At 33.0% G+C, this 25,905-nt stretch overlaps 1 protein-coding gene across 2 annotated transcripts in view; it reads left to right on the top strand.

The window, feature by feature from the left end:
• The window catches only part of LOC129944722 (uncharacterized), an 83,516-nt gene that overhangs the window by 13,373 nt on the left and 44,238 nt on the right, over positions 1-25,905 (top strand). The window contains exon 2 of one of the 2 annotated variants that reach the window (XM_056054359.1): positions 3,431-3,703. In XM_056054359.1, the coding sequence (XP_055910334.1) occupies positions 3,579-3,703 (125 nt within the window). In that variant the 5' untranslated portion in view covers positions 3,431-3,578. Of the gene's footprint in view, positions 1-3,430; positions 3,704-24,473; positions 25,529-25,905 lie in introns of those variants that run through there. The other variant, XM_056054360.1, reaches the window with a different exon arrangement.

The following is a 25,905-nucleotide window of genomic DNA, read 5'->3' as shown; positions in this document are numbered from 1 at the left end:
ATAGAGCAGCGTGCATTCTCCATCGTCATTCTGCACAAACGGATAAGTTTGACAGGGATGCCAAAACTAGACATTGATCGGTAGAGCTATGGTGGGTATCGATTTGAAGCTCCTGGGTTTTTTCCAAGATCTGCCGTAGTGTGAATATTTGGTCGATAGTGGACTTTCCTGGTTTGAAGCCACACTGATAAGGACCAATTAGGTTGTTGACGAATGGCTTCAGACGTTCACATAATACAGTGCAGTTGGCACAATTTAGAGGATCTCCTTTCTTAGGTATCGGGCATACTATGCTGAGATTCCACTCATCGGAAATACTTTCTTCCAACCATATTTTGCAGATGAGTTGGTGCATGCTCCCTACCAAGTCATCGCCTTCTGCTTTAAATAATTCGGCAGCGATGCGTCAGCTCAAGCAGCTTTGTTTGACTTCAGTTTATATATAGCTATCTTTACTTCGTCTAGATCGGGTAGGCAGAATTGTTGATCTGCGTTGCCGAGGTTGAGTGGTTCTATCTCACTTACAGCGAAATTCGGTTCATCATCGCCGTTATATAATTGGAGAAGTGATCTTTCCATATTCTCAGCATCGACTGCTGTTCTACTACGATGTTCCCCTGATAGTCTTTACAGGCTTAATGCAGGCAGCATAGGACTCCCTAAGAGGTTATTGGAGACTCGATCGGAAAAGGACTTGGCAGTCTCTTGCGATTGTAGCCGTCTAACGTCGAATCTTCTCACAGTACTTCCTTGCTTTGGCTTGGATCGGGATATCCGTAGCCGTTCCTTGGCTGAATGTTCGGATATCCTGTATACTGGAGAAGTGTCGTGCGTCTATCGTAATGTGGTCAATCTGGTTGACGGTTTATTGATCAGGAGATTTCCATGTCCCTTTGTGGATATTGAGATGTGTGAACTGCGTACTAGCTACCAGAATTGATTGGGGCATTTTTATAAACTGCGTTGCTTTAGAAGCAAATGCTTGGCTGACACTACGGCCGTGCATATCAACATTATTTTAGTAATTTCAGATTATGATTGCACAAAGTCATCAATCATAACCCATAACAACCCCAGTATCCGATGGAAGCCATAACTTGCAAACCGACAGAATTATGTCTATTTCTTTTGTTCCCATTTAGGTCATCCTAAACAACCTCAATAAGTTTCCTCGTATTTTCCTTGGAAAACCTATATTTCTTCCTAAAATCCTCCTAACTTAGTACTTGCGCTGGATTATACCTGTTTTAGTATGTTTCCTTTTCTGTTGGTTGATGACTGATTGTCCAAAACTCGGAATTGGTTTTAAGGCTCGACAAATTTAGCACAGATTTTTAAAACAAAACTAAAGAAGCAATATTCACTTATTTTTTCTTATTTCAGAAAACATTTGACACATATCGATTTTATTCCTTCTTCGGTGGTTTAACTTTGTAAAAGTTAGCTACGAACTGCGAACTGGTAACTGTGGATGTTCGCATATTTTGACTTTTCTTTCACATAAGCTTTATTTCTATTCGCAGACAGCGACGAATTGTCAATTTATAGTTACCCTTTTCAACAAACAAAACAAGAGTGTTGTAAATTTGAGGTTAAGTTGAGCGCGAACAATTTATTCGTTGCAGTGTGGTTGGTATGTGGAACGCGAATACAGTTTGAGAGTTCGTAACAACCACACGACATTTCGTTACTAGCAAATTGTTTTTACAAAATTGTCTTGTTTTAAAGAACAAAATGCAAATTTTTTCATCCTAACATAATTGTCAATTGGTTTCTTATAATTTAAATGTGTCTAATCATTTTTATCCAGTACGTTGCAAATTGTCGTTTCGAAAAAACGAGCCTTAAAAGGCAAAAAATGTATAACAGAAGGCAAATTTGTTTACATAATAGTTCCTTATGGAGAGAAATGATTAACCCCACATAGTATAAAGGGTGACTTTTTAAAAGCTATAGGAAAGTTGTTCTAAAACAACCATGCAATTCAGAAAAATGAATGATATCTTTATTGGAATCGATAGTGCGGTCCATATAATTGTATGTTTGTTGACCTATAAACAGGGGCTCTTAACAGAGCACGCATTTTGATGATAAAATTCAATAATTTGCAAGCGTTGTTCGTTTGTAAGACGATTCATTGTTAAATTATAGATGATGTTTGACAGTGAAAAAAAAACACGAAACGTGCGTCAGCTGTTCAAACCAGTGATGGCAAAAAGATAATATCTTAAAAATCACTCTTTAGTTCAATAAATTGCATACATTGTTGAACTCTAAAACGTTTCATGTTTATTCAACAGGACAGACAAAACTAAAATGACAGACTTTGACAGTTAAACCCTCTTTAACATTGTGGCCGCAACAACCTGTCAAACTTTTGAAATTTTCACTCAACACAAAAGTTGTAGATGTCAGTGTTTTCGTTTTTGGTTTACAACTTAATACTAAATTTTATTTAAATGTAGAAAAAAGTGGGAATAACAATAAAAAGTAAAATTCGCACCATTTTGGAAAACACTCCAAGTCCATTTATTTTCAAAATTGTGCCTAAATCATAGTCGGAAGCCATTACTATCGACTTTGCAGTTTCTCTTTTTATTTCATTAAACCTGACATTATCTTTATTTTTATTTTTTTATTATCTTTCTTCTGATGGAGATTCGTTTTAGTAATTAAGTCGTTTTGCATGTTGTCCCTTTAAAATCCATCAACTGAACTGTCAACTTGAACCCTTAGGGCAAAGGTAAACATGAAGAATGTGACAGATAGAGTGGGATAGAGAGAACACTATATTATATCTCCGTTCAATATACAGGTGGACTTAAGCGAATAGGGGTTGTTTTTTTGAATATAACTTTTATTTTTCTATTTATTTTGCACACATTCTGTTTTTATTTTTATTTTTGTACCTATAACCAATTATTATGAATGCAAAAAAAAAAAACAAGATAAACAAGCTAGGTGCAGGTAAAAGAAAAGGAAAGACCGGGGAAAGTAAGACGAGGGAGCATTTCCTTTCAATACAATTGCGGCTATATGGACAAAACAAAAACATATTTTTTTGAATTTTATTTTTGAAATACAATGAATAGCTTAGTTAAAACATCCCTTTTGTGATGATGATGAGTTGCTAGGCATATAGAAGTCGAAGGTATATACCTACCTTAAATATGAGAAAGACCTTGAATATGGGGTAGGTAGCTATTTTCTTTTGTTAATGAATATTGCGACAGGTTGACAGAATATACATATGTATGTAAAATCAGGTGACTATTGTTCTTATTTTTAAATAAGTGGCTCTTAAGAATAAATTACACTTTTAAAATGTGAAAAAAATAACATTTTTTTCTTGATAAAGTTTGTTCGTCAAATCTTTTGTTTTCACAAAATTAATTTTAAAATGTTTTTTTTTTTTAAAATGTTTTTACAGGAATCTCAAAATTTATTCCATCAGCAATATGGAGTCTTATCAAACAAGAAATATTCTATCAACGCAAAAATGTTAAATTCTGATCGTCTATAAGATTCGAAGCACTGACAATTTAAAGCCAAAAAACACATATACCAACTTTCCAGTCATGCATCCATTGTCCGATACTATGAGCAAAAGCCGGGAGGATCTGGCTGCAGATCTTAAAATCGATGATCATCATGGAAGTAATCTTAGTCTTAGTAAAGATCAAACGGATAATATTCGAAGAAGGTAAGTCGTTGCATTGATTATATAATTTTAATTGATCAAGATGTAATCAGATTCTGGGTTTAATCTTAAGCTTCTTGTTTTGTTGGTCAATTAATCTGTCTGAAATGTTTTTAGCCCAGCTTAACTTCAATGTCTGATTGATGAAATTTAATTTTCAAAAGCCAAACCATTTACATTGAAATATATTTCAAGAATAGGAGAGGTTCGAAATGCTGTACTTTAAAACACTGTATAGTCAAAATTCTGTATGATTCTGTGTTTTCATAATACTGTATGGTTAATATTCTGAATTTCAAGAAACTGTAAGCGTTATGAAAATTAAAAATCGTTTTGATAATGTAAAAATATGCTCAACTTTTTACAATATCAAAACGATTTTTCTTATTCATACCGCTTACAGCATATATTTTTTTAAACAAAATTTTGAGTTAAAGTATTTTAATCATACAGTATTTTAAAATACAGCATTTTGAGATACTGAATTTTGATCTTACAGTAGTGCTTTGTATTACAGTATTTTGAAATACAGTATTTTGATATACTGTATTTTGAAATACAATATTATGATCCCTACAGCATTTTGACCCCAACCCTTTCAAGACATTAGCTTTATAATTAAATTGATTGCGATATTCAGTGTTTTAGTTTGATTCAAGCGGCTGCTAAGTCAATTTTCAATTCAATTAAAAGGTTTCTTTATTTTCACAAATATTTAAGATTTATAATAGTTTACCAAAAAAGCAATTATTTGACTTATTTGACTTATAAAACAAAATACAATTCTAACAGTTTTTTAATTTCTTGCTTTTGTTTCTTAAAATTTCTTATATTTTTCGGATTCTGTGGCAATTCATTTATTAGTTTTGGAACAATTTATCTGAGCTCTCTGTTCCTATATAAGTTGAAAGTTGACGGGATATTAAGCATTCGAAGTGATCTTCTTCTAGTATTTTGATTATGTCTTATTTGCTGTACGAATCTTTGGTCGTCGTTATAATATTGTAAAGTAGTCATACGATATATTGCGTTAACATCTAGAACTTTGAAGTGTGTATAAGAAGGTTTAATCAAGTTAATCAGGTGTTGAAGATTCAGTATCTTATCGAGATGTGTTTTTGAAGCTTTTTCCCAGGCCAGGTTTCCATATCGAATTCGAGATTCCAGGAGCGAATAATAAACATGCTCAAAGTTTGAAAATGTTCTGAGGTATACCAAGGCAAATAGGCTGCTTTTTAGTTGAAGGTGTAAAGTGTTAATATGTTTACGCCAAAGAAGATGTTCGTCTATGATAACTCCAAGCTACTTTATCTTGTTGACGATTTCGATTAGTTGGTTGTTGGCTGACAATGGACAGTGATCGTTTCGGTGATATATGTTGAAAAGTTCTTTCCGTTAAGATGGGTGGCGTATGTGCATAACTTTTATTTATGTAGCATTAATAACCAGTTCATGGTCATAGCACCACTTGGATATACTCGTATTATCAAAATGTTTCTGAAGTATTTCTACTGCTAAATTCATACTATTGTGTTTGACTATAATTGCTATTTCATCTGCATATGCATATACTGTATTAGTTTTAGTCAATCGTATAAACAAAATCGTTCACAGTTGTGAGCCTTGTGGAACGCCATATACAGTAGCTTTTTCTTCACTCAAACCTTAACCTTAATCGACCTCTCAGTAAGAAAGCTTTTGAGCCAGTCTGATAAACATCCCCTCATACCAATTTTGCTCAAGTTTTCAAGAAGTTTTTCTGGGCTTTGGGTGTCAAAGGCTTTGCTGAAGTCTATATGAACAAAACAAGAACGTGGTGATTACGATTAAGGCCTTCATGAAGTGTATTTGTAAATTCTCCTAACAGCTTTTTCGTAATCTTTCTTTTTTGAAATTCGTATTGGTTTGAGTGCAAGATTTGATGTTTGTTTGAAAATAAATTGAGTCGTTTGACAATAACTTCCTCCAAGCATTTTTCTACGGCTGACATGTTAGCGATCGGTCTATAGCTTTGGGTTTTGCTTTTTTTCCTTCCTTTATAAAAAGGGCGAATAATTGACGTTTCCATAAGTTTTGGTACACAACCCTGGATTATGCTACAATTTATTATGGCTTGCACAACCGGTGCAAAAATTTCGGCGAGATCAATTGGTTTTATGTTATCTACCCCAAGTCCTTTTTTGGTGTTTATATTGCTCAGAATTTGAAATATCTCTTCTCTGCATACATACTGCGCTGTACTTGCAAGCTTTCATGGTTCATCGTTTGTGTTTGAATGTTGCACATATGCATAATGTTCACTACTTGGTTTGCAAATTGATCTGCAAATTCTTCGACAATACTTTTTTTTATCATTAATGTTGGTTCAAAACTTGTTTTGTATAATTTTCGTCGTTTGGGTTTCAAAATGTTTAGATTGAGGTACATTGCAATTGTTCGCTGTCAAACACCAATAACACTAATCACGTCTGACAACAACAACTTCTTTTGCTATTTTTTTATTTTTCTGTTAATATAACCTAAGTAGGTTTTCTTAAAAAATACTTGGTTACAAACTTATTTTAAATTTCCCATAGGAAGTCAATTTAATAGGTCCAATTTGTCAAATTGATAATTTTGACATTTCTCGAAGTTTCAAGGTCCCAAGGTTTCAAGGTTATTATACAAATAATAATGCAGAAAGATGCAGAAAGGGACACTCAAAAAATTGAGTGGGTTGCTTTTTATCATAGCAATTAAGAAACCAATAACGCTAGAGACTTTAATTAAATTTTATATTACATACTGTAACGTAATACCAAATATATTTTTGGGAAAAATCCAATTAACAGTTTTTTCATAAATCAATATTTGTCACCTCGAAAAATTTAGGAATAAAAATGATTTTATTTCCAAAACAATTTTGTACACCTGAAAATATCATTTTTGACGTCTAGTAAAATTTTGAGAAAAATCGAATTGACAGTTTTTTTATAAAAAATAAAAACCTACAAAAAAATTACTTAAAATTGGTACAAATTGGTTTTCGACTAAAAATCTTGTTTAGGTAAAAAAATAGATTTTGAAATCAAATAGTTTGAATATATTCTCGGTAATTTTTAAATCGTTCTAATGTCTCTTTACTAAGACTGGTTGCCATTCATACCAAAAAATAGCCTTCTTAGCTCCTAGACTATTATATCAAATTAAGAATACAATATTTATCGATCACAAAGTTCTCAAGTGGATAATTTGAAGTGAGTTGCAGTTGACAGATTTGCTTTTGTAGTTAAAATGTGTTCCTATTTTTATTGTTTAATAAATTGAAGACTTAAAAGTTCAAAAATTTGGCCACAGTCAAAAAAGTAGTAAAGATTTATTTTTCACTTATTTTCGTAAATAACTGGTAATTAGTTTTAAATAATTTATCTATGCTATGTCAAGTTGTATATGTTTTTTTCCTTATCACGCAAAGCTATAAGCTAACTAATTTCTAAAAGTTCTGAAGTGTAAAAAAAAATTGTGGCAGATGTATTCAATAGGTGTTGACAAAGCTTCTTCCAAAAAGTTGTTTTTTTGTTGGCGAAATCTAAGATAGATAGATGGATAGAATAGATAAGTTCTTTATTCTAATTATTGAATTCGAATACATAGACGCAGTTAACAATAATATTGTATAATAAGAATAGTTAGTGACAACAATTATTTTTAAAAAACAGTGGTGGTGCCACATCGATTTTATTTTGTGTGGGGTTGCAAAAAATATAATGGAACACAATCAAATTAATATAAATTATACATTGAAAATTATGCATTAGGAAAATGAAAATAGTTTTAGCAGAAAGAAATTTGAAATTTAAAATTCTTTATAAGTTTAATTTTGAGACAGTGTAACGTAGCTAAGTTTCTATTTCTTGGTAGTCTACGGAAAGAAGCCATTACTTTATTTCTTTCTTAAAAAAAGCGCCAATATTTGATTTTTTACGAACTTCTATGGGAAGCATATTCAAAAGTTTGCAGAAAGCAATGGAATAGGAGTTTCTGTAGCTTGCCGTACGAAAATATGGGATATTTACTTTAAAGGTGGAACTATTTTAAGACTTCGTATGTCAAAAATCGGACTTTTTAAATATCCAGCTCTTTAAAAAAACACTTTCAAAACTTTAAAAAATATAAATATCTAACGGGAAGAATTGACCTTAAAAGTACCATTGATAGTGTTAAACGATGGGTTTTTATAACGTTACGAAGAGCAGATTTTTGTAGTTTGTTGACATATGCACAACCCCAACAGGGTATTTCATATTGCAACTTGGAATGAAAAACGCCAAAATAAACCATATTCAACAAATTTGAAAAGCAATACTTTTTCAGGTGATAGAAACAACGATTAGATGAGAGAAGATAGTTTTTTTTTAAATAGCAATGTGTTTGTCTCAGTTAAGGTTTTGATCAATATAGATGCCGAGGTATTTAAAGTCTTCAACTTTTTCAATTTCAAAACAGCTACCACTGCATCATTTAACATTGGGATGGTATGATTGAGTATGGTGTCCTTTAAATTCATCATAAAGTACATAACTTATGATTGAGGCAATCGCAAAAAAAAATCTTAGCAAGTGAACATCATAGTTAATATCTGAAAATTCAAATGACTATTGCTACAGTATAAAATTCCAAGGTCATCGGCAAAGGCTCTGACTTTACCTCGGAAAGGAAGTGGAAAAAGGGAATTAATATAAGCCAAAAATAAAATTGGGCCCAGCACGGATCCCTGTGGGACTCCCAAAAGACTATTTTTAAAGGAAGTTATGCTGCACCCAACTTTTACATTGTGTGATCTAATTTTTAGATAAGACTCCAGGCATTTCCACATGATTCCACGAAAACCAATTTTATGCAGTTTATCCAAGATTATGTTATGGTTCACCATGTCAAAGGATTTAGTTATGTCTACGAAAAGTCCGTCTTGTAAAATACAGCACAATTCTAGAAGAGCCTCCTCAGTAGAAAGGATCTACGGATCTCTTCACATTATATTTCCATTGCTCAGTTAGCGAATTCAAGGCGTTCTCTATTTTCATAAGGCTTTAATTCTATGCTTACATTTATTTCCAAATAACTGGCAATAATTAGTTATTCAAAAAGTAACAAACTGAAATTTCTGAAAACAGTCGTATAACAATGTTGCGATGCAAAACAATCACACTCAAAAACTTCTTATTTTCTCAATAAGCTGAATTTAAATAATGATATAACTGAATTATTGAAAATTCGATGGTCAAGTTCAGAAAACTATAATAACAACATAATTTGGCAAAGAACTTCTTAAACGACGTTATGTATGGATTTCGTATGAGTTTTTTTATTTCTTGAGCATAAATCATAAAATATATTTTAACTTAGACATGGCCCAGCCTAGCTATTTCATAAGCAACTTCAAAAGATAGAACAAAAATTAGGTTTTAAACCAAAGAGTTAGAATTCAGTTAAAAAGTTTTAAAATTGACTTGAAGTTGTTGTGTTGTGAAAAGAAAGAGACAAATATTGGCACATCAGTACTAAGCTTAAGAATGTTTAGTTACCACCCAGCTAAAAACACGAAGCTCTATTCCATGTTCAACAAAAAGACAAACAAAAAAACTATAACTTGGAGACACCAGAGATATCTCTGTTGTTAAATAAACTCTAATACTACAACAATCAAGAATACAGTTTAATTCCAAGCTATCTCTGGCGACTTGTCAATCGACTGTTGCACCTCTATTATATTATCATCAGATATACAAAACTTTTGTTTAACTTGACTAAAAAATAAAACTTGATCCGCAAGCCATTATACAACACAACAACCCCGTGTGAACAGAATAGAAACTTGAAGCTTCACAGTATGTCTAGAGTCTAGACGTAATGTCTACCACTTTAGAGTATATAAGCTTATCAGCATAATCAGATTTGCCCTAGAACAAGACTTATGTACTATATACGAGTAGATACTTATTTGTTGATGTTAACGTAATGTTTGTTTTTTCTTCTCAAAGCTAAAAGATTGGATTGTATGTCCATTCTACAATAACAAAAAATGGAAAAATTAAGCTAGAACTTGATAATTCTTATTCGAAAGGTTTATTATAATTCTATTCTAAAAAAAACACTATCTTGTTGTTATGTTTTTTCTTTTTGTATTTTATAAATTCAACAAATGAAGCAAAGTTCTATCTAAATTATAATGAAGCATTTGAAAGTCTTGTCAATTAAGTTTTCAAAAGTTAACATTGAAAAATAAATCGTGAAGTTATACATATATAGCATAGTTGTATAATAATTATTATTATAAGTATTCTATAATTCATTCAACATTAGTAGAGACTTTTTTTTGTTTACTCTCTCACAGGAGCAGGTTTATTTTAATTAGATTTAAAAATAGAATTTTTTAATTTATGTGTTAAGATGTATACATTTTCTGTTTTTTTCGAATAATCCCACAAGTCTCGACTAACCTCTAAATGCCAAGGAGATTTTTGAAATTAATACGATAAATTAAGTCGTATGTTTTCATTATTTAAAATCACGACTTTACTTGAAACATCGACACAATACATTTTTTTTGCTATACATATGTATCGGGTTTTGGAGGTCTATTGGAATATTTTTATTTTTCAATTAGTAACACAAAATGTATGAAAAGATTGGTAAGAATTTCAATTTTATTCTTATTTTTCAATAGTTGAAATAAAGTTGTAGACTTTTGAAAGAGCACAAAGGTTTTGATATGATACTAAAATAAAAATCTCCAAAAAGTCCAAATCAATTTCAAATCCTGTATCAAGCAAACATTTGACTTTTTTAATATGAGTTCATTACAAAGCTTTCTATCTAATTACCAAATTTCAAAAAATTTGTGTTTCTTATAAAAAACTAAAATTAACGGGCAGTTCCTTAAAAGTTTTGTTTTTAATCTGGCAATACTTTTTTCGCAGTTGGTCTTTTTCATAGCTATCACTTGATATATGCTAAGTTTAAATAGAAATAAATTAAGTGGCTTTGAGAACGAGGTGCTAATGACTTACAACTCTCAACCATTCCTGGAGGTTAGGACACTGAAGTCGTCAATAAAAAATGCCAATCTGTTGATTAAGGAGAACTACAGGTTATCAATTAACACGTCAGTGACCCTAGTAAGTTCCCTAAAATCAACAAGACATTCAGGAAAAGAAACGATAATGACCTTCCGTGTCTGAAACTCCAAAAAAATGGAGATAACAGAGACGCACTCAGGACAGCGCAAATAGATCCAGAAGAAGCCATCTTTGACGATGACTTTAATATAATTGAAGATCCGAAGGAAAAAGTGGAGGCGGTGAGAGCTGCTTTTCAGCAAGTGTCTAAGATGAACGTTAGCATTCGCCCCAACCACGACCTGGAAAACAGAGCCATACTTAATCACTTTTACCTTTGAAATGATGTGACACAATGGCGATCTAAGAACCGCGGTTTCACGACGATTTCTTAACAAATGCCATAATCGACGAGCAAACAGGACCTTGTTAGTGACGAAGGTTGAGCTTCAGCTCATCTTCAATTCAATAAAAAACAAAAAGTCTGCAGGTGTCGATGGTATATCCAACGTTGTACTAAGACATTTACCGACGGAAGCAATTGACATTTACACCACACTCTTCAACAATGCACTGAATAATGCATATTATCCAGTGCATTGGAAGACCGCTGTGGTTCATCCTCTCCCGAAAAAGGGAAATGACAACTCCAACCCGTCAAATCTTCGGTCGATAAGTCTTCTTCCGAGCATCAGCAAAGTTTTCGAAAAGATCATTAATAGGGCTCTGACTAAGTGGGCTGCGGACAACAAAATTATTCCGGATAAACAGTTCGGGTTCAAGGCGAGTCCTGACACAATTCGTGCTGCGTCTAAACTCGTTTCTGATATCCAATGGAATAAATCAAAACAACAATGCACAGGTGCTGTTCTGGTTGATTTTGAAAAGGCCTTTGACACCGTATGGTAAGAGGGGTTAACCTTAAACTGAGCAGGCTTGGAATAAGCAAGCCATTGTTGTATAAACTTTATGATATGCTTAACGGTAGAAAAACGAAAGGTTGAGGTTATTAGAATTCTCTTGCAGCGTGATTTCGACAAGATTTAGCGATATTGCGACGACTGGAAACTAAAAATAAATGTCCAGAAGACTTCTGTTACGGACTCCTTTGGCTAGGGCTTCGAGGGATACGTGCAAGAATTGGAGCAAAATAATCATCGTTGATCTTCACGGGCAGCCATTATCGAGCAAAAGTTTAGTGAAGTACCACGGTATTTGGTTAGATCAGTATTTATATTTCGACAGACAGATAAATGTTGCTCTTACCAGGGCCATAGGAGCCTTCGCTCACGAAACGGCTGTTTTACAGCAGTCCCAGACCCCAGAGTGAAGGTAATTTGCTACATGGCTCTCATACGGCCGATGATTGCTTATGGTTGTCCTGTGTGGTTCAACGTTGCCCCTTCCCAGATGGAGAAGTTTCGGGTGTTCGAGCGGCAGTGTTTACGACGCTGTACTGGCTTATATCGAACAGCCGAATCTTCTTATGTGCATTACTATTCAAACGAGGTAATATACAACGGGGCTCTAATCAACAGAATTGGCAATTTTGTGATAAGACTCGTTCGAGGTCACATTTCAAGAGCTATGTCTTTGACCAACAAATTAATTTCTTGGGCATTCTATCCGAACGACGAGTGTTTTGAGAGTGCACTCTGAGTGGCTTCATTCTACTAGAGGCATTCCTCTTTTTAGACAGATGCTGTCTGATACAGGATAGATTGGCAGTTCCGCTAATCTACCACGTCAGACGAAGAACCGGCTTCTGTTCAATCGGGACGTCATGGCACAACATTAGCTTTAATAGTTTTAAGAAATAATGAATAAAAATAAATTTAAAAACCAAAAACAAAAGTTTGTTGGACTGTCATACCAGAGGTCTTGGGTTTGATCGCTGCCTGTACCATCTAAAGTTTTTTAACGGGCACTGCGTCTTCGAGGATTTGACAAATTATCAAGAGTAATTTTTGTCCTGAAAAATGCTTTCTTAAATTAGCCGTTCCGATTCGGCCTTAAACTGTAGTCCCCCTTCATCCCTTATATTAATAATAAAGCTTAATTCTTCGTCCATTACTTCCAAGTTAATGCGAGTGCGCCTCTAAAAAACACCCTTTATATGAAAAGTATGGCTATGCCACTCTCTTTGATTTGAAAATTGCAAATGTTAAATGTTGACCTTCTCATAAACTACACAACACAATTTTTCAACAGTTGGAACCGCAAACTACAAATATTCAAATTTTCGTAAGTTGCCTTAAGTTTTTACAAGAAAGCCGAAATTTCTAAACGATAAAGAGAAGAGCTTAATTGCAAGCCAATCAGGTTTTCTTACGATTTTTGAACTGCTGTATTACAATTTTTTTTTTTTGATGAAAATGCTTTTTATATCGTAATAACCTTGCAAAAGTTTAGCAGTAGCCCATTCTTTTAAATATCTTTTCAAAGTCCTTCTTCAAAGCGTTGGGATGTAGCTTACTTCTTGGGATGTTGTAGCTTACTTCTTGGGATGTAGCTTACTTATATAGGTGCTTAAATCGTTTCCGGATTGTTGGCATAACATCGCGGTCATTCACGTTTCGTCATGACAAAGTCCAAAGGATCAATTCGTGTTTCTGAGCCGTCTAGTTAACATCACCAAGACGCTTAACAACACGATTTGTAATACATGACGCATTGTCTTGCATAAGCCATCAGAAGTCGCTGAAATCTATGTTATCATTGTCAACACAAAAAAAATTACTTAAAATTGCTCTGTTACGACAACTGTTGACCGCAACGTTTATAGCTTCATTTTAGAAGATTCTTAATAAAAGTCTTTGATGTTTTTGAAGTTGCATACGAATCAAGTTTTGTCAATTTTTGTTGTTTCTAATACTATACGTGTTAATTTACAGAATTCACTCAAACTGATAACAATAATTACGTTGTAATCAATATAGTTTTTAGAGGCACCACTTATCAACAGGTAGTTGAAGATAAAAACAAAAACAAAATTTCAATGCCAATTCCAATATTACGAAGTATACAACAATATTGAATGTATTGATGATATCAAACAATTTATATTTATTCTTGGAATTCGTTGATATTGTTAGGTGATGATTTGGGGGAAATACATTAATATTTGATAAAGATAAGGATAAATAATTTTAAGTGAAATAAGAAATTTGTTAAGGTTTCTGTCCAAAATTCAAATTGACATTTTTTACATTTCTTGATTTCTACGCAGCACGATATAAACTTCAGTATGATTGTATACTATGAACTATTTTTAAATAAGCCAAAACAAACAATACAAAATACATATTGTTCAAAATTGAATTTTGACTAAAATACGAGGGCGGGTCAATAAGTCCGTGACTTTTTGAATTTATGACCTCCTTACTGAAACAGCAACACCGCTCCTATCAACAGGCATCTGTCAGAATTTCGTGTGCTTATTGAGCATTATTTCTTGCAAGAAAAAAAACATTACCGAGACCAAGGCGAAGCTTGATTAATACTATGGGACTCTGCAAATAAGTGTTTTGCTGAATTTCGTTGTGGCCGTACAAGCACTGAAGATGCAGAACGTCCTGGACGCCCAGTTGGGGTCTTTACACCCGAAACAATCAAAAAATTCACGATATGGTGTTGGAGAGATTGTGGAAGCCGTAGGGATCTCCCATGGCTCAGTGGTTTGAAAAAAAGCCGACCTCATTTGGGCAAGAAAAATTTCTTTTCCACCAAGACAATGCAAGGGTGCACACATGTGCAGTTGCCATTGCAGAAATCCATGAATTGGGCTATGAATTGCTCCCTCATCCACCCTGTTCTCACGACATTAAGGGCTTGAAGGTAAGGCAAGTTTCCAGTATCAGATTGGTCAGCTGCCCGAAAATCACTTTCCATAATTAAGCAGCTCTATTAAAAAGTTGACTGGAAAATTAGTCAAGACAAATCTCCCTTACCACAAGTCAAGTCTAATAAAGAAATAAAATAGGTGGCGCAACAGTCCGTTGAGAACTAGAGCCTAGTGGCTTACAACTCACAACCATTAATTTGTGTGAATAATTTTATCAGAAATGAAAAGGGCCCACAGTTTTACGCACATCCGAACGGCTAATTTGAGAAAGCAATTATCATGCCAAAAATTACTCTTGGAAGATTTGTCCATTTTCGTTAGAAAAAAAGGATCAAACCTAAGATTTCTGGTATGACAGTCCTACGCGCAAAGCCGGATTTACAGGTCCAGATGCCTCGGGGAAATAAAGGAGCGGAAGCCCCCTTGCCCCAAATTACTTTCAAAATAAAGATCACTCGAGTTTTTCAAAAAATAATTTATTGTAAAACAAAGTACATTCCTTTAGTATTGAACAAACACATACAAATATAAACAAAAAAAAAAGAATTATAGGAAATTAAATTTTAGAGTTAACGAACGGAACCTTTCGAGCTTTTTTCGCTGAAAATCGTTGATAATTTCTTTGAAATCCAGTTCTTGGTAGAAGGTTTTGTCCTATCGTGGTTCGAAGCCTATTTTTTATAAAATGAGCGGTCTCCAGTGCAATTTGTTACCATCAAAACCTGAATTTAGAGGTTTGGGAATGTAGCTCTAAAATTTTGATTTTCGTGAATTTGGTAGTAAAATAGTTCTGGCGATTGATCCATATACAATATAATTCCATATTGTATAAGTCAATCAAAGACACAAATTGAACCAACTCATTACCAATACTAGGCTCTAATTTATCCGAATACACTTTCACCAATGCCTCTGCTGCAGCGTACAAATTTTCAGCATTCATCTTCTCGATGTGATTCAGGAATCCGAATCTCGAACGTACAGCTTCATAGGCATGCAGTCTTTCAGTATGAGAAATGGATAGCTGGTCAGTCACTGAGATGAAGGCGGATACTTATTTATATATATATATATATATATTTCCTTGGGTTACAGATTTGCGTCTTGTGCTTTCCCGTAATCGATCGGATTCAACCTCACATACACATTTATCAGCATGGGATATTTTTTTGATGCTTCCTCGTATTTATCAAAATCATTTCGTTTGGATTGCACGAATGATTTCAATTATTCTAGTGCACTCATTGCCGATTCAAGAATCATTTTCGGGTCTTGCAACATCTTATTTGTAGCGTTGAATCGCTCCAAGATATCATTCCAAAATGTTGCAAACAAAGCGGTTTCGAGACCATTTATCTTCAGTAGAAGGTGCGTTACTTCATACCTCACGATGTCTTTTTGATCTTTATTGGAAGATATGCTGGTTAGAGCTTCGTAGATTTCCGAATAGCCGTTGGTTAAAACTGAGCTTTTTCAAGACTAAAAACTGGCCGCTTTTCTTCTCCGAGAATTTCTCAATCAGACTTCGATGCCGTTCTGTACTGGCTGTGAAAAACGTGTACAAATTCTACACAAAATCAAAGAATTGAACAGACTGGCCAAGAGTTGGCAGCTGCCTTTCCCACTAAATTCAGACAATGAACACAACAAGACTGTTGGTAAAGGTAAAATTGCAAAAAAAAAAAAAAATACATACCATAGAAAAAGATGTTTGCTAGTGCTTACTAGTTGGAACTTGATCCCCCTATTTGTGGAGGCCCCGGGGCTTCCTACCCTGCCTAAGCGCTACTCAAGTCAAGTCTACTTATGTCAAAATGCCAACTGACCATGTCTTTTTATTCAACTACAAAAGCAGGTTTCTTCTCTAATCTTGCTCACTCCTTCAGACTTCCCGAACTAAGCATCGTCTTTCAAGCCGAAGTATAGACAATGACATACCCTGCAAAACAGGTCTTAACTATAGCGCTATCACAAGCTGAAATCATCCTCATATTTATTGATAGCCAAGCAGCTTTAAAATTTCTGCTAGAACAATTAAATCGAAGCTTGTAAATTACTATTGCCAAGAATTTACGGTTTAAATACCTTAAAACCTATGTCATGGCCAGAAAACTAAAGGCCGACTCAATTATATACCTAGACAAAAAATCTTTACTACTCCTCCTAAGCATTATTAAAGGTCACAACTTTTGAGTTACAGTAAAAAAAAAAGCGACATCCTGCCGATGACAAGTGCTGAGGTGCAGTGATAAAATAGAATAAGAAAACACAGCCCACTTCTTATGCCACTGCCCAGCACTATGTCACGCTAGAAACAAATGTAAGGCAAAAACTTCTTCAATAGTCTTGAAGGCTTCAATAAAACCTTTAAATGGCTAAAATATCCCATAACCTTTTCTAAATGCTTCATATAACATATTCACGCTGATTTTGCAAAAACATTTCAATAAATGGATAGAAGACAACAAGCTCTTAAAGGAGTTTCAAGCAGGTTTTAGGACAGGTTATTCGACGGTTGACCACATTTGTACCCTTAAAAGTATCGCAGAGATAAAGACAAGAAGCTATATACGTTTTCCGTTGACTTTAAATCTGCATTTGATATGATGCGCTTATCTACAAGCTGTATAGTAACGGAATGTCATGGAAGTTTGGAAGAGTTATTAAGGTTGGAATGGAGAAGAGTTGTCGAGAGGGTTTAAAACACAATCTGAAGTCAGACAGGGCTGTACATTGAGTCCGAGTCTGTTCGCCTTATTTATTGAAGATCTTACAGACCCCTTACCAGGTGGAGTAGACTTTGCCGGACAAATAATAAAAGCATTGCTGTTAATAAATCATTGCAGTTAATGATAAACCGCCCGTATCAATATTGTAAGCTTTGGAGTTTGATGTTTAATCTTAATAAGTCCATAAAAAAGAAGTCATTGAAGTTGTCATGGAATTCAAATACCTTGGAGTTCACTTAACGAAAAACGTTAAAGTTATGAAGATGAGCAATAAAAGGCTTCCGAAGATACCAGGAATTATTTTAGGGACGATAATAGCATTGTCGATATTTCAATGATGGTTAAATTGAGAGGTGAAGTAATGCAGCTGAATTTTATACCTCATAGAGATGACTTACCAATTATATGTTCACTGTGGAATTAAAGGAAAGGGAAGATTTTTTACACTTTGTTGGAAGATGTCCAGTTCTTAAATAAATAAGAAAGAATACTTTTTCTAGCGAAATACTGACGAAAATCAAGTTATACTCTTGCATAACAATGTGGAAGTTGAAAAATGATATCAATTCTGCAGGCTAGCTCTTCTCATAGAAATAGAATTATAAATTAAAGTTTTTTAAATATATTATTGAGCTATGTTATATTTGTATGATTTGTCAACTAGGCAGACGACAGTAAAGCTATTCTATTTTAATCATCGTTGCCAAATTAAAACCAATCTAATCTAATATCCCTTAATACCATGGATCTATATTGAACTAAGTGTGACTATGACGCCATCAATCGCCAGCCCAATATCGTCTAAACCTTTCCATTTTTAAACCTATACACCTGTCAAATAACGTGCCATTAACTAAGTCCGTGTTGTCAAATCAAAAACATAAGCTATATTGTTCGATAATATAAATACACGTTTGATTGAATTTGTAATCTTTTGGCTTGAGCCAAATGGATAAAATGTTACATCATGAACGGTTTAGCTGATTGTTTTTTTCGGGATTCGTAAAAGTTTTACCGTAAAAGTTCATCTCCTTCAACTTCAAACTCTATTGGTCGTAAATAATCAATTTGACTCTTAAATCAAAAAATTTTAAGAGGAAATCATGCAATTTGACCACGTCGAAATTCCCTCAGTAGGGTTTTCTTAAGTCTCAAGTCAACAGAATTAAAGTCTTTTATCATAATAAGTTAGACTCATATTTGTGAAAAATTGAACTAACCAGATACCTGCCAAACCAAGGTTAACTTTAGAATGATGTTATAATCCATAAATATTGTCAAACATATGAGCTTCAATCTTATTCTAAATGTGTTTTATTGATATTTAAATTAATGGAAAATCCTTTACTTCCTTTGTTTAAAATTTAATCTCTGATGATTGCGCAAATTTTAAAATTATTCCCTTTTCCTGATGCTGTGTTAATAACTAGAAGAAACGAAATACATAAATTATAAGTCTCATGGCCTTAAAAGCCTACATGTACACAAAACATTAAATAATCATAAACAAAAACACAGCTCCACCATCAAGGCCATTCAAATAATTCTACCCCATCACCATAATGTTGTTGACCTCTGAGTATTGAAAATTTAAAGGTACAATTTCTAAAGGTAGATATTTATATTTACCTATGTATCTATAATCAGGTGATAGAGTGTTAAGATCGTTGTCTCCTTATTTCTTAAAAAAGTCTCATGGTTATTTAAAAAGATAATAAATATTATATCTATATAAACTTAGTTAAAAGATCATTCACCTTTTTTTTTCTTTCTTATGTTCAATTCAATAAATATTCAGAAGCAATTGAGAAAAAGAACACATAACTGTCTATTTGGCAACTCTACATTCGCCTATCAAGCCAATAATGATAGAAAACAACACGAAACAAAAATCTTATCTCAAAATTTGCAAAGAGAAACAAAAATACAAAATAAAAATATATAAAATCTATATAACGTAGGTACAGCACTTGAATAAACTTTAACACAACTTATGTAGAATGTATACATACTTGTACCTATACGTTTTTGTTATCTTCATTATTTTTCTGTAGGTAGAGAGAGGTACGTAGCGTCGTGTCGTATAAGTCTCGTTTTGTGCAAGTATTGAGTTTTATCATAAATTCAAAAAAAAATTAATAATAATACAAAATTAATAACAACAACATTAATAAAATAATACAATAACATACAAACACCTACCGAAGCCGAGTTGGTTGGTAACCAATTTAGATAGACTCTCTATCTCTTCTATCCATGGCTTACAAAGCACCTCGAAGATCCATACTTAAAGTAGCAACTCAGCGTCAGCAGGTATATTTTGAGAGCATTATAAGCCACTGTGCTGATGTTGTGCTGTGGGTTTGAAGCCTTACAGACATAGGGTGTTTGTTAACTCTCTTTTGTGCGATGCTTGAGAGGTTCTTCTGAGCTTAGTTTGGCTCTGTATTTATGGTAACATACAAAAGTCCACAGTAGTGGATCTGGATTTATTAGGGCCTAATAGCAACAAAAAAAACGGGCTCAAATTTCAATGATTTTTATTCAGGAAGATTTAAATTTTAAATTACTTAAATTTAAAATAGAAAATGATTAAAAAAGGGCTTTCAAAAAAGTTCTCAGTTAGTTGGGTTGTTTCTATCTTTTGACATAAGTTAAGAAAAAACAACACTATTATTTGAATTCAATTCAATTGAAATTCACTACAAAAATGCTGACAATTTATTTATTTATTTATTCGTCTTAAAAGTTACAGCATTACATATTTACTAATTTATGTTTCAAAACATTTCTATTAATAGATAGATAGATAGATAGATTTGGATTTTATTGGATCAACATTTAAATTTAACAATAGAAACGTTTTTACATTTACATTTACAAAAATCATTATGACATGGCATTTGCCGTCTGCCAGATTGACAACTATAATATATTGATATAGGATTGGCAACGCTGGCCAGAAAGAGTACGGTTGACATTTATAAGAAGTTCTGTGAAATTGTGCGAAAATATTGTGAAAAAGTAGTATTTACAACATAAAAAATTGAAAAAAATTCAAATAAAATCCCAAATAATCGTTTGCCAAGAGGTGAGCTATCATCTGATTATTTTGAAAGTATATTAAGCTTGTAAAATGAATGGGCTACAAAGAACCCCGCCAAATAATAACAACAACAACCCCAAGTGCAACAATACAAAAGTGTATGGCGCTCAATCGCAAAAACGACAGTGTCGTTCTCCCATAAACTCCATTATGCAAGATCGTGAATCGGGCAATATGCAAGTGGTGGATGTTAAGACTTTAGAACGATCACTAGCAACGTTACTTGATGAACGATTTTCTTCAGTACATATTCAATTTATCAGAATCCAGATTAGTCAAGAAGGTAGCTATCAGTGCCATACACGAACGAAACAGCTGGTATAGAGAGTGGTCAAAACTAGCTGAAGAATGCAATTTAAGCTTTGATTTAAACCTGGAAAACATTGGTAGTTGCAAGACTCTCTTCTACAATGTAATCTCGAAGGTGGATGAGAAATGTAGAGCTGAATATATAGCTGAAGCCTCCAGTTCCATCTACAGAACAGTTTACAGTAGATTAAATCACAATTTGGCAGAGAAAAACTATTTTCATGACTCTAATAAGGTTAATGTTATCGCTACAATGGTCAGACTTCGCAGCGAGCTTATCAATCTGAACTTCATGCCTCACAGACCTGATCTACCATTAGAATGCAGCATTTGCAACATGAAAGAAAGAGAAGACGTAATTCACTTTTTGGGAAGATGCCCAACTCTGAAAGAAACCAGAAGAAGCGTTCTTGGAAGCGATGTTTTATCTGAAGAGCAAGTCCTGGACGAATTGAATCAAATGAACGTTAATAGACTTTATGAATATTGTGTAATTGCGCTCAGATATAGAGCAAGAATAATTAACGAAGATTTTTGATTAAACAAACCTTTAACTATATCTTATTTGAATTTTAAATTTTATTGGTTTCCATATAATTCCTTATTTTAAACACATATGTTATTTAAAACGGTTATATCTTTGTAATTTAATTAATATATTATAGTTGTCAATCTGGCAGACGGCAAATGCCATGTCATAATGATTTTTGTAAATGTAAAAACGTTATTATTGTTAAATTTAAATGTTGATCCAATAAAATCCAAATCTATCTATCATTTCTATTAATATTAAAATCAATTGCAAAATCATATTCATTAAAATCCATACAAGCTCTTGTGATAGGATGATACTTAGCATAGCTAGTACTATTAGTACTATGGTTAGGAACATTTAAAAATCACATTCACGAGGGTGCAAGTTTCTAGAAGGAGCGTAAATAAAAAACAGAGTTTAGATAACAAAACTGCACAGTCAATATTAAAATTCAAGACATCAAAAGCAAAAAGTATTAAGTTTAATTTTCTTCTCTGAGCAAGAAGTTTTAGATCAATTAAAATACATCATGTCTCATAGCATGGAACATTAGAATAACCAAATATTTTTCGTAAGGTAAACTTTGTGAACTTTTTTTTAATATTTTCTATACGACGAATGCTGGAAGCGTATAAGTGCTCTATATAACAGTACAATATTCTAAATGTGGTCGGGTGAAACTAGAATAAAGAGCTTTTAATTTACAGGGGTTTTCAAAATCTTTTGTATTTCAGAAAACAAACCCTAGCATAATGTTTGCTTTTGAGATCGCATGGTCTATGTGATTTGAGAAATTTATTTTAGAATCGAAGATTACGCCTAGATCCTTATGGCTATCAAGTCTTAGTAAAATGTCGTTTTCAAGTTTATAATTATAATTTAATGGACTGCGATTTTTAGAAAATGTCACAAGCCCATTGATATTACACCATTTAATTAAATTATTTAAATCAATTTGAACTTTTTTTGCATCTTTAAGTGAATTTATGAAACTGAATATTTTCAAATCGTCAGCAAATAGAATAAATTTAGAAAAGTAAGATTTAATGGTAAGTCGTTAACAAAAATGAGAAAAAGAAGTGGTCCAAGGTGACCATCTTGAGGAACACCCGAAAAATTTATAATTTCCTTAGACAAGGCAGGATCAATTTTTGCCACCTGTTTTCTACCTAATAAATAGCTCTTTATCCACATTAGGAGCTGAGAGTGAAATCCATATATCTCTAGTTTTTTTAAGAGAACACTATTTTGAACGCGGTGGAAAGCCTTTGAAAAATCAGCGTAAATAGTGTCGACTTGAGAACGCATTTCCATCTGTGATGCACAAAAATTTGAAAATATTGATACATTTTTAATAGTGGATCTATCCTTCACAGCCCCAGTTCGTAAAATTATAAAGCACGTTTGAGTTATCATGAATCACTTTCTCCGCTGGAAGAAACTGATTTAAACATTTTTAGATTTTGTTGATTTATCGTCGATCTTTGGAAATAGACAATCCACAAACGATATTTCACCGTATTTCTTGTATCTTCGCTGATATGATTCTTAAAATGCACCAAAATCACCCCGATTGTTAAAACCAAGTTTTGGCATCGAACTGTCTAGACTTTCATATAAGGATTTAAAAACTTATCAATTTTTGAATAAATGGTCCCCGAAATTGAAAGTCTAGATTTCTGTCGAAAAATCATTTAATTTTCCTTATTATTTGATCAAATCGATCAAAACACCTTCAGATATAAAAGAGACATGCAGAATCCAAAGTACTGTACTTTACAGTACGTCCTAAATCTAGACCATTCCTAGAAGTACGGGTATTAAGGTTGAATTGCTTGCGGGAAGGACTGGGTATTTTATTAGAACAGTATTTATGAAAATAGCGATAAAATAATGCCAGACATGAAACCTTGGGACGACGATATTCAAGAAATAGACTAAAGTGGTTTATTGAAGTACCTGCTTCGCCGAGTCTGTCCAATCCAATTTCGTTGTCGAATGTCATAAATCATTTGCTGGATTCCGCATTGAAGAGTTTGCTAGTGAGCATCTTGTACGACCAGACTCGTAAACTGATGGTTGTTCTGCAAAAACATCGGATGTTGAGCATCGTAGTAAAGAAGTGAGTTTGCTAAACGTTCTGAGATTTGTAAGATTCCATCAGAATAGATGGATGCGTTTACCGAACATAAATTCTTTGAATCTCATCTTCAAACATCACCTTCTCTGCTGCAATCTGTTTCTGTCTTCGTGATGATCTTGCTTCACGAGTTTAAGATATTGCTCAGCAGTATCCATTTCATCGGTTCTGACTTCCGAAAATTGTGAAGCTGTGAACCTTTTTTACACCTCGTAAAAAGTAAAGATAGGTTTTTGACTTTGTCTCATGAAATGTAGGTTTAAACTTTCAATATTTTAAGAGAGGTACATTATAAATAATAAACAAATTCATTCATTACCATTTGTGTATGAAAAACCTGCATTTTGAGAGGTTTTTTTAATCCGTCAACATCAAAGAATAGTATTTAACACTCAATGACTTGATAGTTTCAAAACAAATCGTATTTTGAAATCTGCATGTTAAGTTTAAAAAACCAGGTCAACAGTTTAACAAATTGTATTTCAAAAATTCTAAATTTTCAGAAGTTTTCTAACGTTATTTCAATGGAATTAAACATTTTTACTAAGCACTTCGCTCACAAGATTCCCATTTTAACGAGCAAGGAATAATACAATAATCAATCTATCTAATTTTTTATGATGATGATTTTGATTTTCTCAGAGGCTTTTTCATTCATCAAATAATTTTATTAAAAAAAGGTTAAACGTCATATCCACAAAAATACTAAAAAACATACTATCTCTTAACGGGGCTTTCGTTTCGTAAGTTTCGTCTCATAGAACACATGATCGGAAATCAGTACTCAGTGCCTTTTTATACTTTTCCATTTGCCCATCTATAAAATACGTCCCTGTAAATACAGATAATAAAGCTTTTGTGATAGTGTTTGCAGCCGATTGCGATTATTTGCGATTGTGCTAGTGCTTCCTGCCACACCGCACGCACACGTTTCAGCCTTCAACAATTCAACAGCTGAATCGCAAAGATCTTTTGCTATCAGTTTTCATTTTAGACGGCCGCCCGAGTAGTACGTGAATATCAATCGAACTGTGAAGAGATTGAAGAGGCTTTTTCTTTAAGCTTATGTTCGCAACTTGGCTTAAATATATACCTACTTACTCTCTCTCTCTCTCTCTCTATTTTATCTCTCTTTCGTTCTCGCTCTCTCCCTGTTAGCCGTTTTAATAGCTTAAAAAGAAAAACGACATCTACTTCGGCTTACGTGTGTGCTAATATAAAAAGTTTAAAATAAAATTCAAATTTAAGTCTGAAAATGTTTCAGAAAATCTTCGAAAAAAATAAATCGTTTTGAAAAAAATATAAGTTCTCCTTCCCTTTTACTGAACGTCAGTGATCTTGTTTTAAGTTTTCTTGTATGTTTCAAGCCACTTGGAGCGTAAAGGCCAAAATATCCAACATAGTTACCAAAGTCTGCGATTTTCTTTAAAGCGTGTTGTGTGCAAATACGAATTTAACCAACAAAAGAAAAAAAGCAATATTAAAATAAAGAAAAATATAATTTTGTCGGCCATAATTGTTTTTCTTCTTATTCTTCTTCCCCTCTCCATCTCTTACCAATTTAATAATTAAAAATCGAAATAAAAATTAAACAACTTGTTAGTGAAGTGAAGATTTTGAGTTAAAATAAAATTGAAGTTGCGGGTGTGTGAAACAAAATAAAATAAAAATATTCCATAAAGTGGAGAAAAAATGTGTCAAGAAAAATTAAATTTTATTATTTATAAGCCACTTGTTCAATCACAAAGTCTAAGTTATAGAAAAATAAGTCAATTAATACCCACAACCTACGACATCTAGATTGCTTTTTGTTGTTGGTTTAAAACAAGTGTAAAAAAGAGAGAAAATATTTTTTTTTTAAATACATAATTGGGCTAAGCAAAGCTTAAAAAGAAACGGATACGTGCTTAAAAAAACAACAACAATACCAACATCGAAAACAACAACTACAAAACATAAGTTAAAAAGTCAACAATAATTTATTTATACAAAAAGACAACATGGTCTTTTATATATCGTTCTTGGGCAGGCATGTTGAACCACCTGATAAAATGAATACAGATAAAAGGTGAGCATTGCGGGGTTGGGGCAGGGAGGAAGAAAATATATTTTTTCAATTTTTTCGAAAAATTTCATCATGTTTTTATTTTTAAAAATTATGTGCAAATGTTTTTCGATTGGTTGTTGATAGAATGTTCTATTAGTTGGAAGGGGTAGGGGCTGAAATTTGAATTTACAATTAAAAATAAATATTTTTGAGAGAAAATTCTCGGTTGATATGATAAGAAATGAAATGTATCACTATTTAAGGAAAAACTTTAAAAGTCACTTGTAACCTGAGAAATAAACACATTCTTATTTCTAATCAATCAGTTTTGTTGAGTTACCTCCTCTCTTAATTGATTTTGAGATAATTTTCTAAAAATAATATATTTGGTAGAGCTA

The sequence above is a fragment of the Eupeodes corollae genome, chromosome 2, assembly GCF_945859685.1.
Source record: "Eupeodes corollae chromosome 2, idEupCoro1.1, whole genome shotgun sequence".
NCBI classification, from domain to species: Eukaryota; Metazoa; Arthropoda; class Insecta; order Diptera; family Syrphidae; genus Eupeodes; species Eupeodes corollae.
The sequence above is the reverse complement of the archived record's forward strand: the minus strand, read 5'-3'. Positions and strand labels throughout refer to the sequence as shown.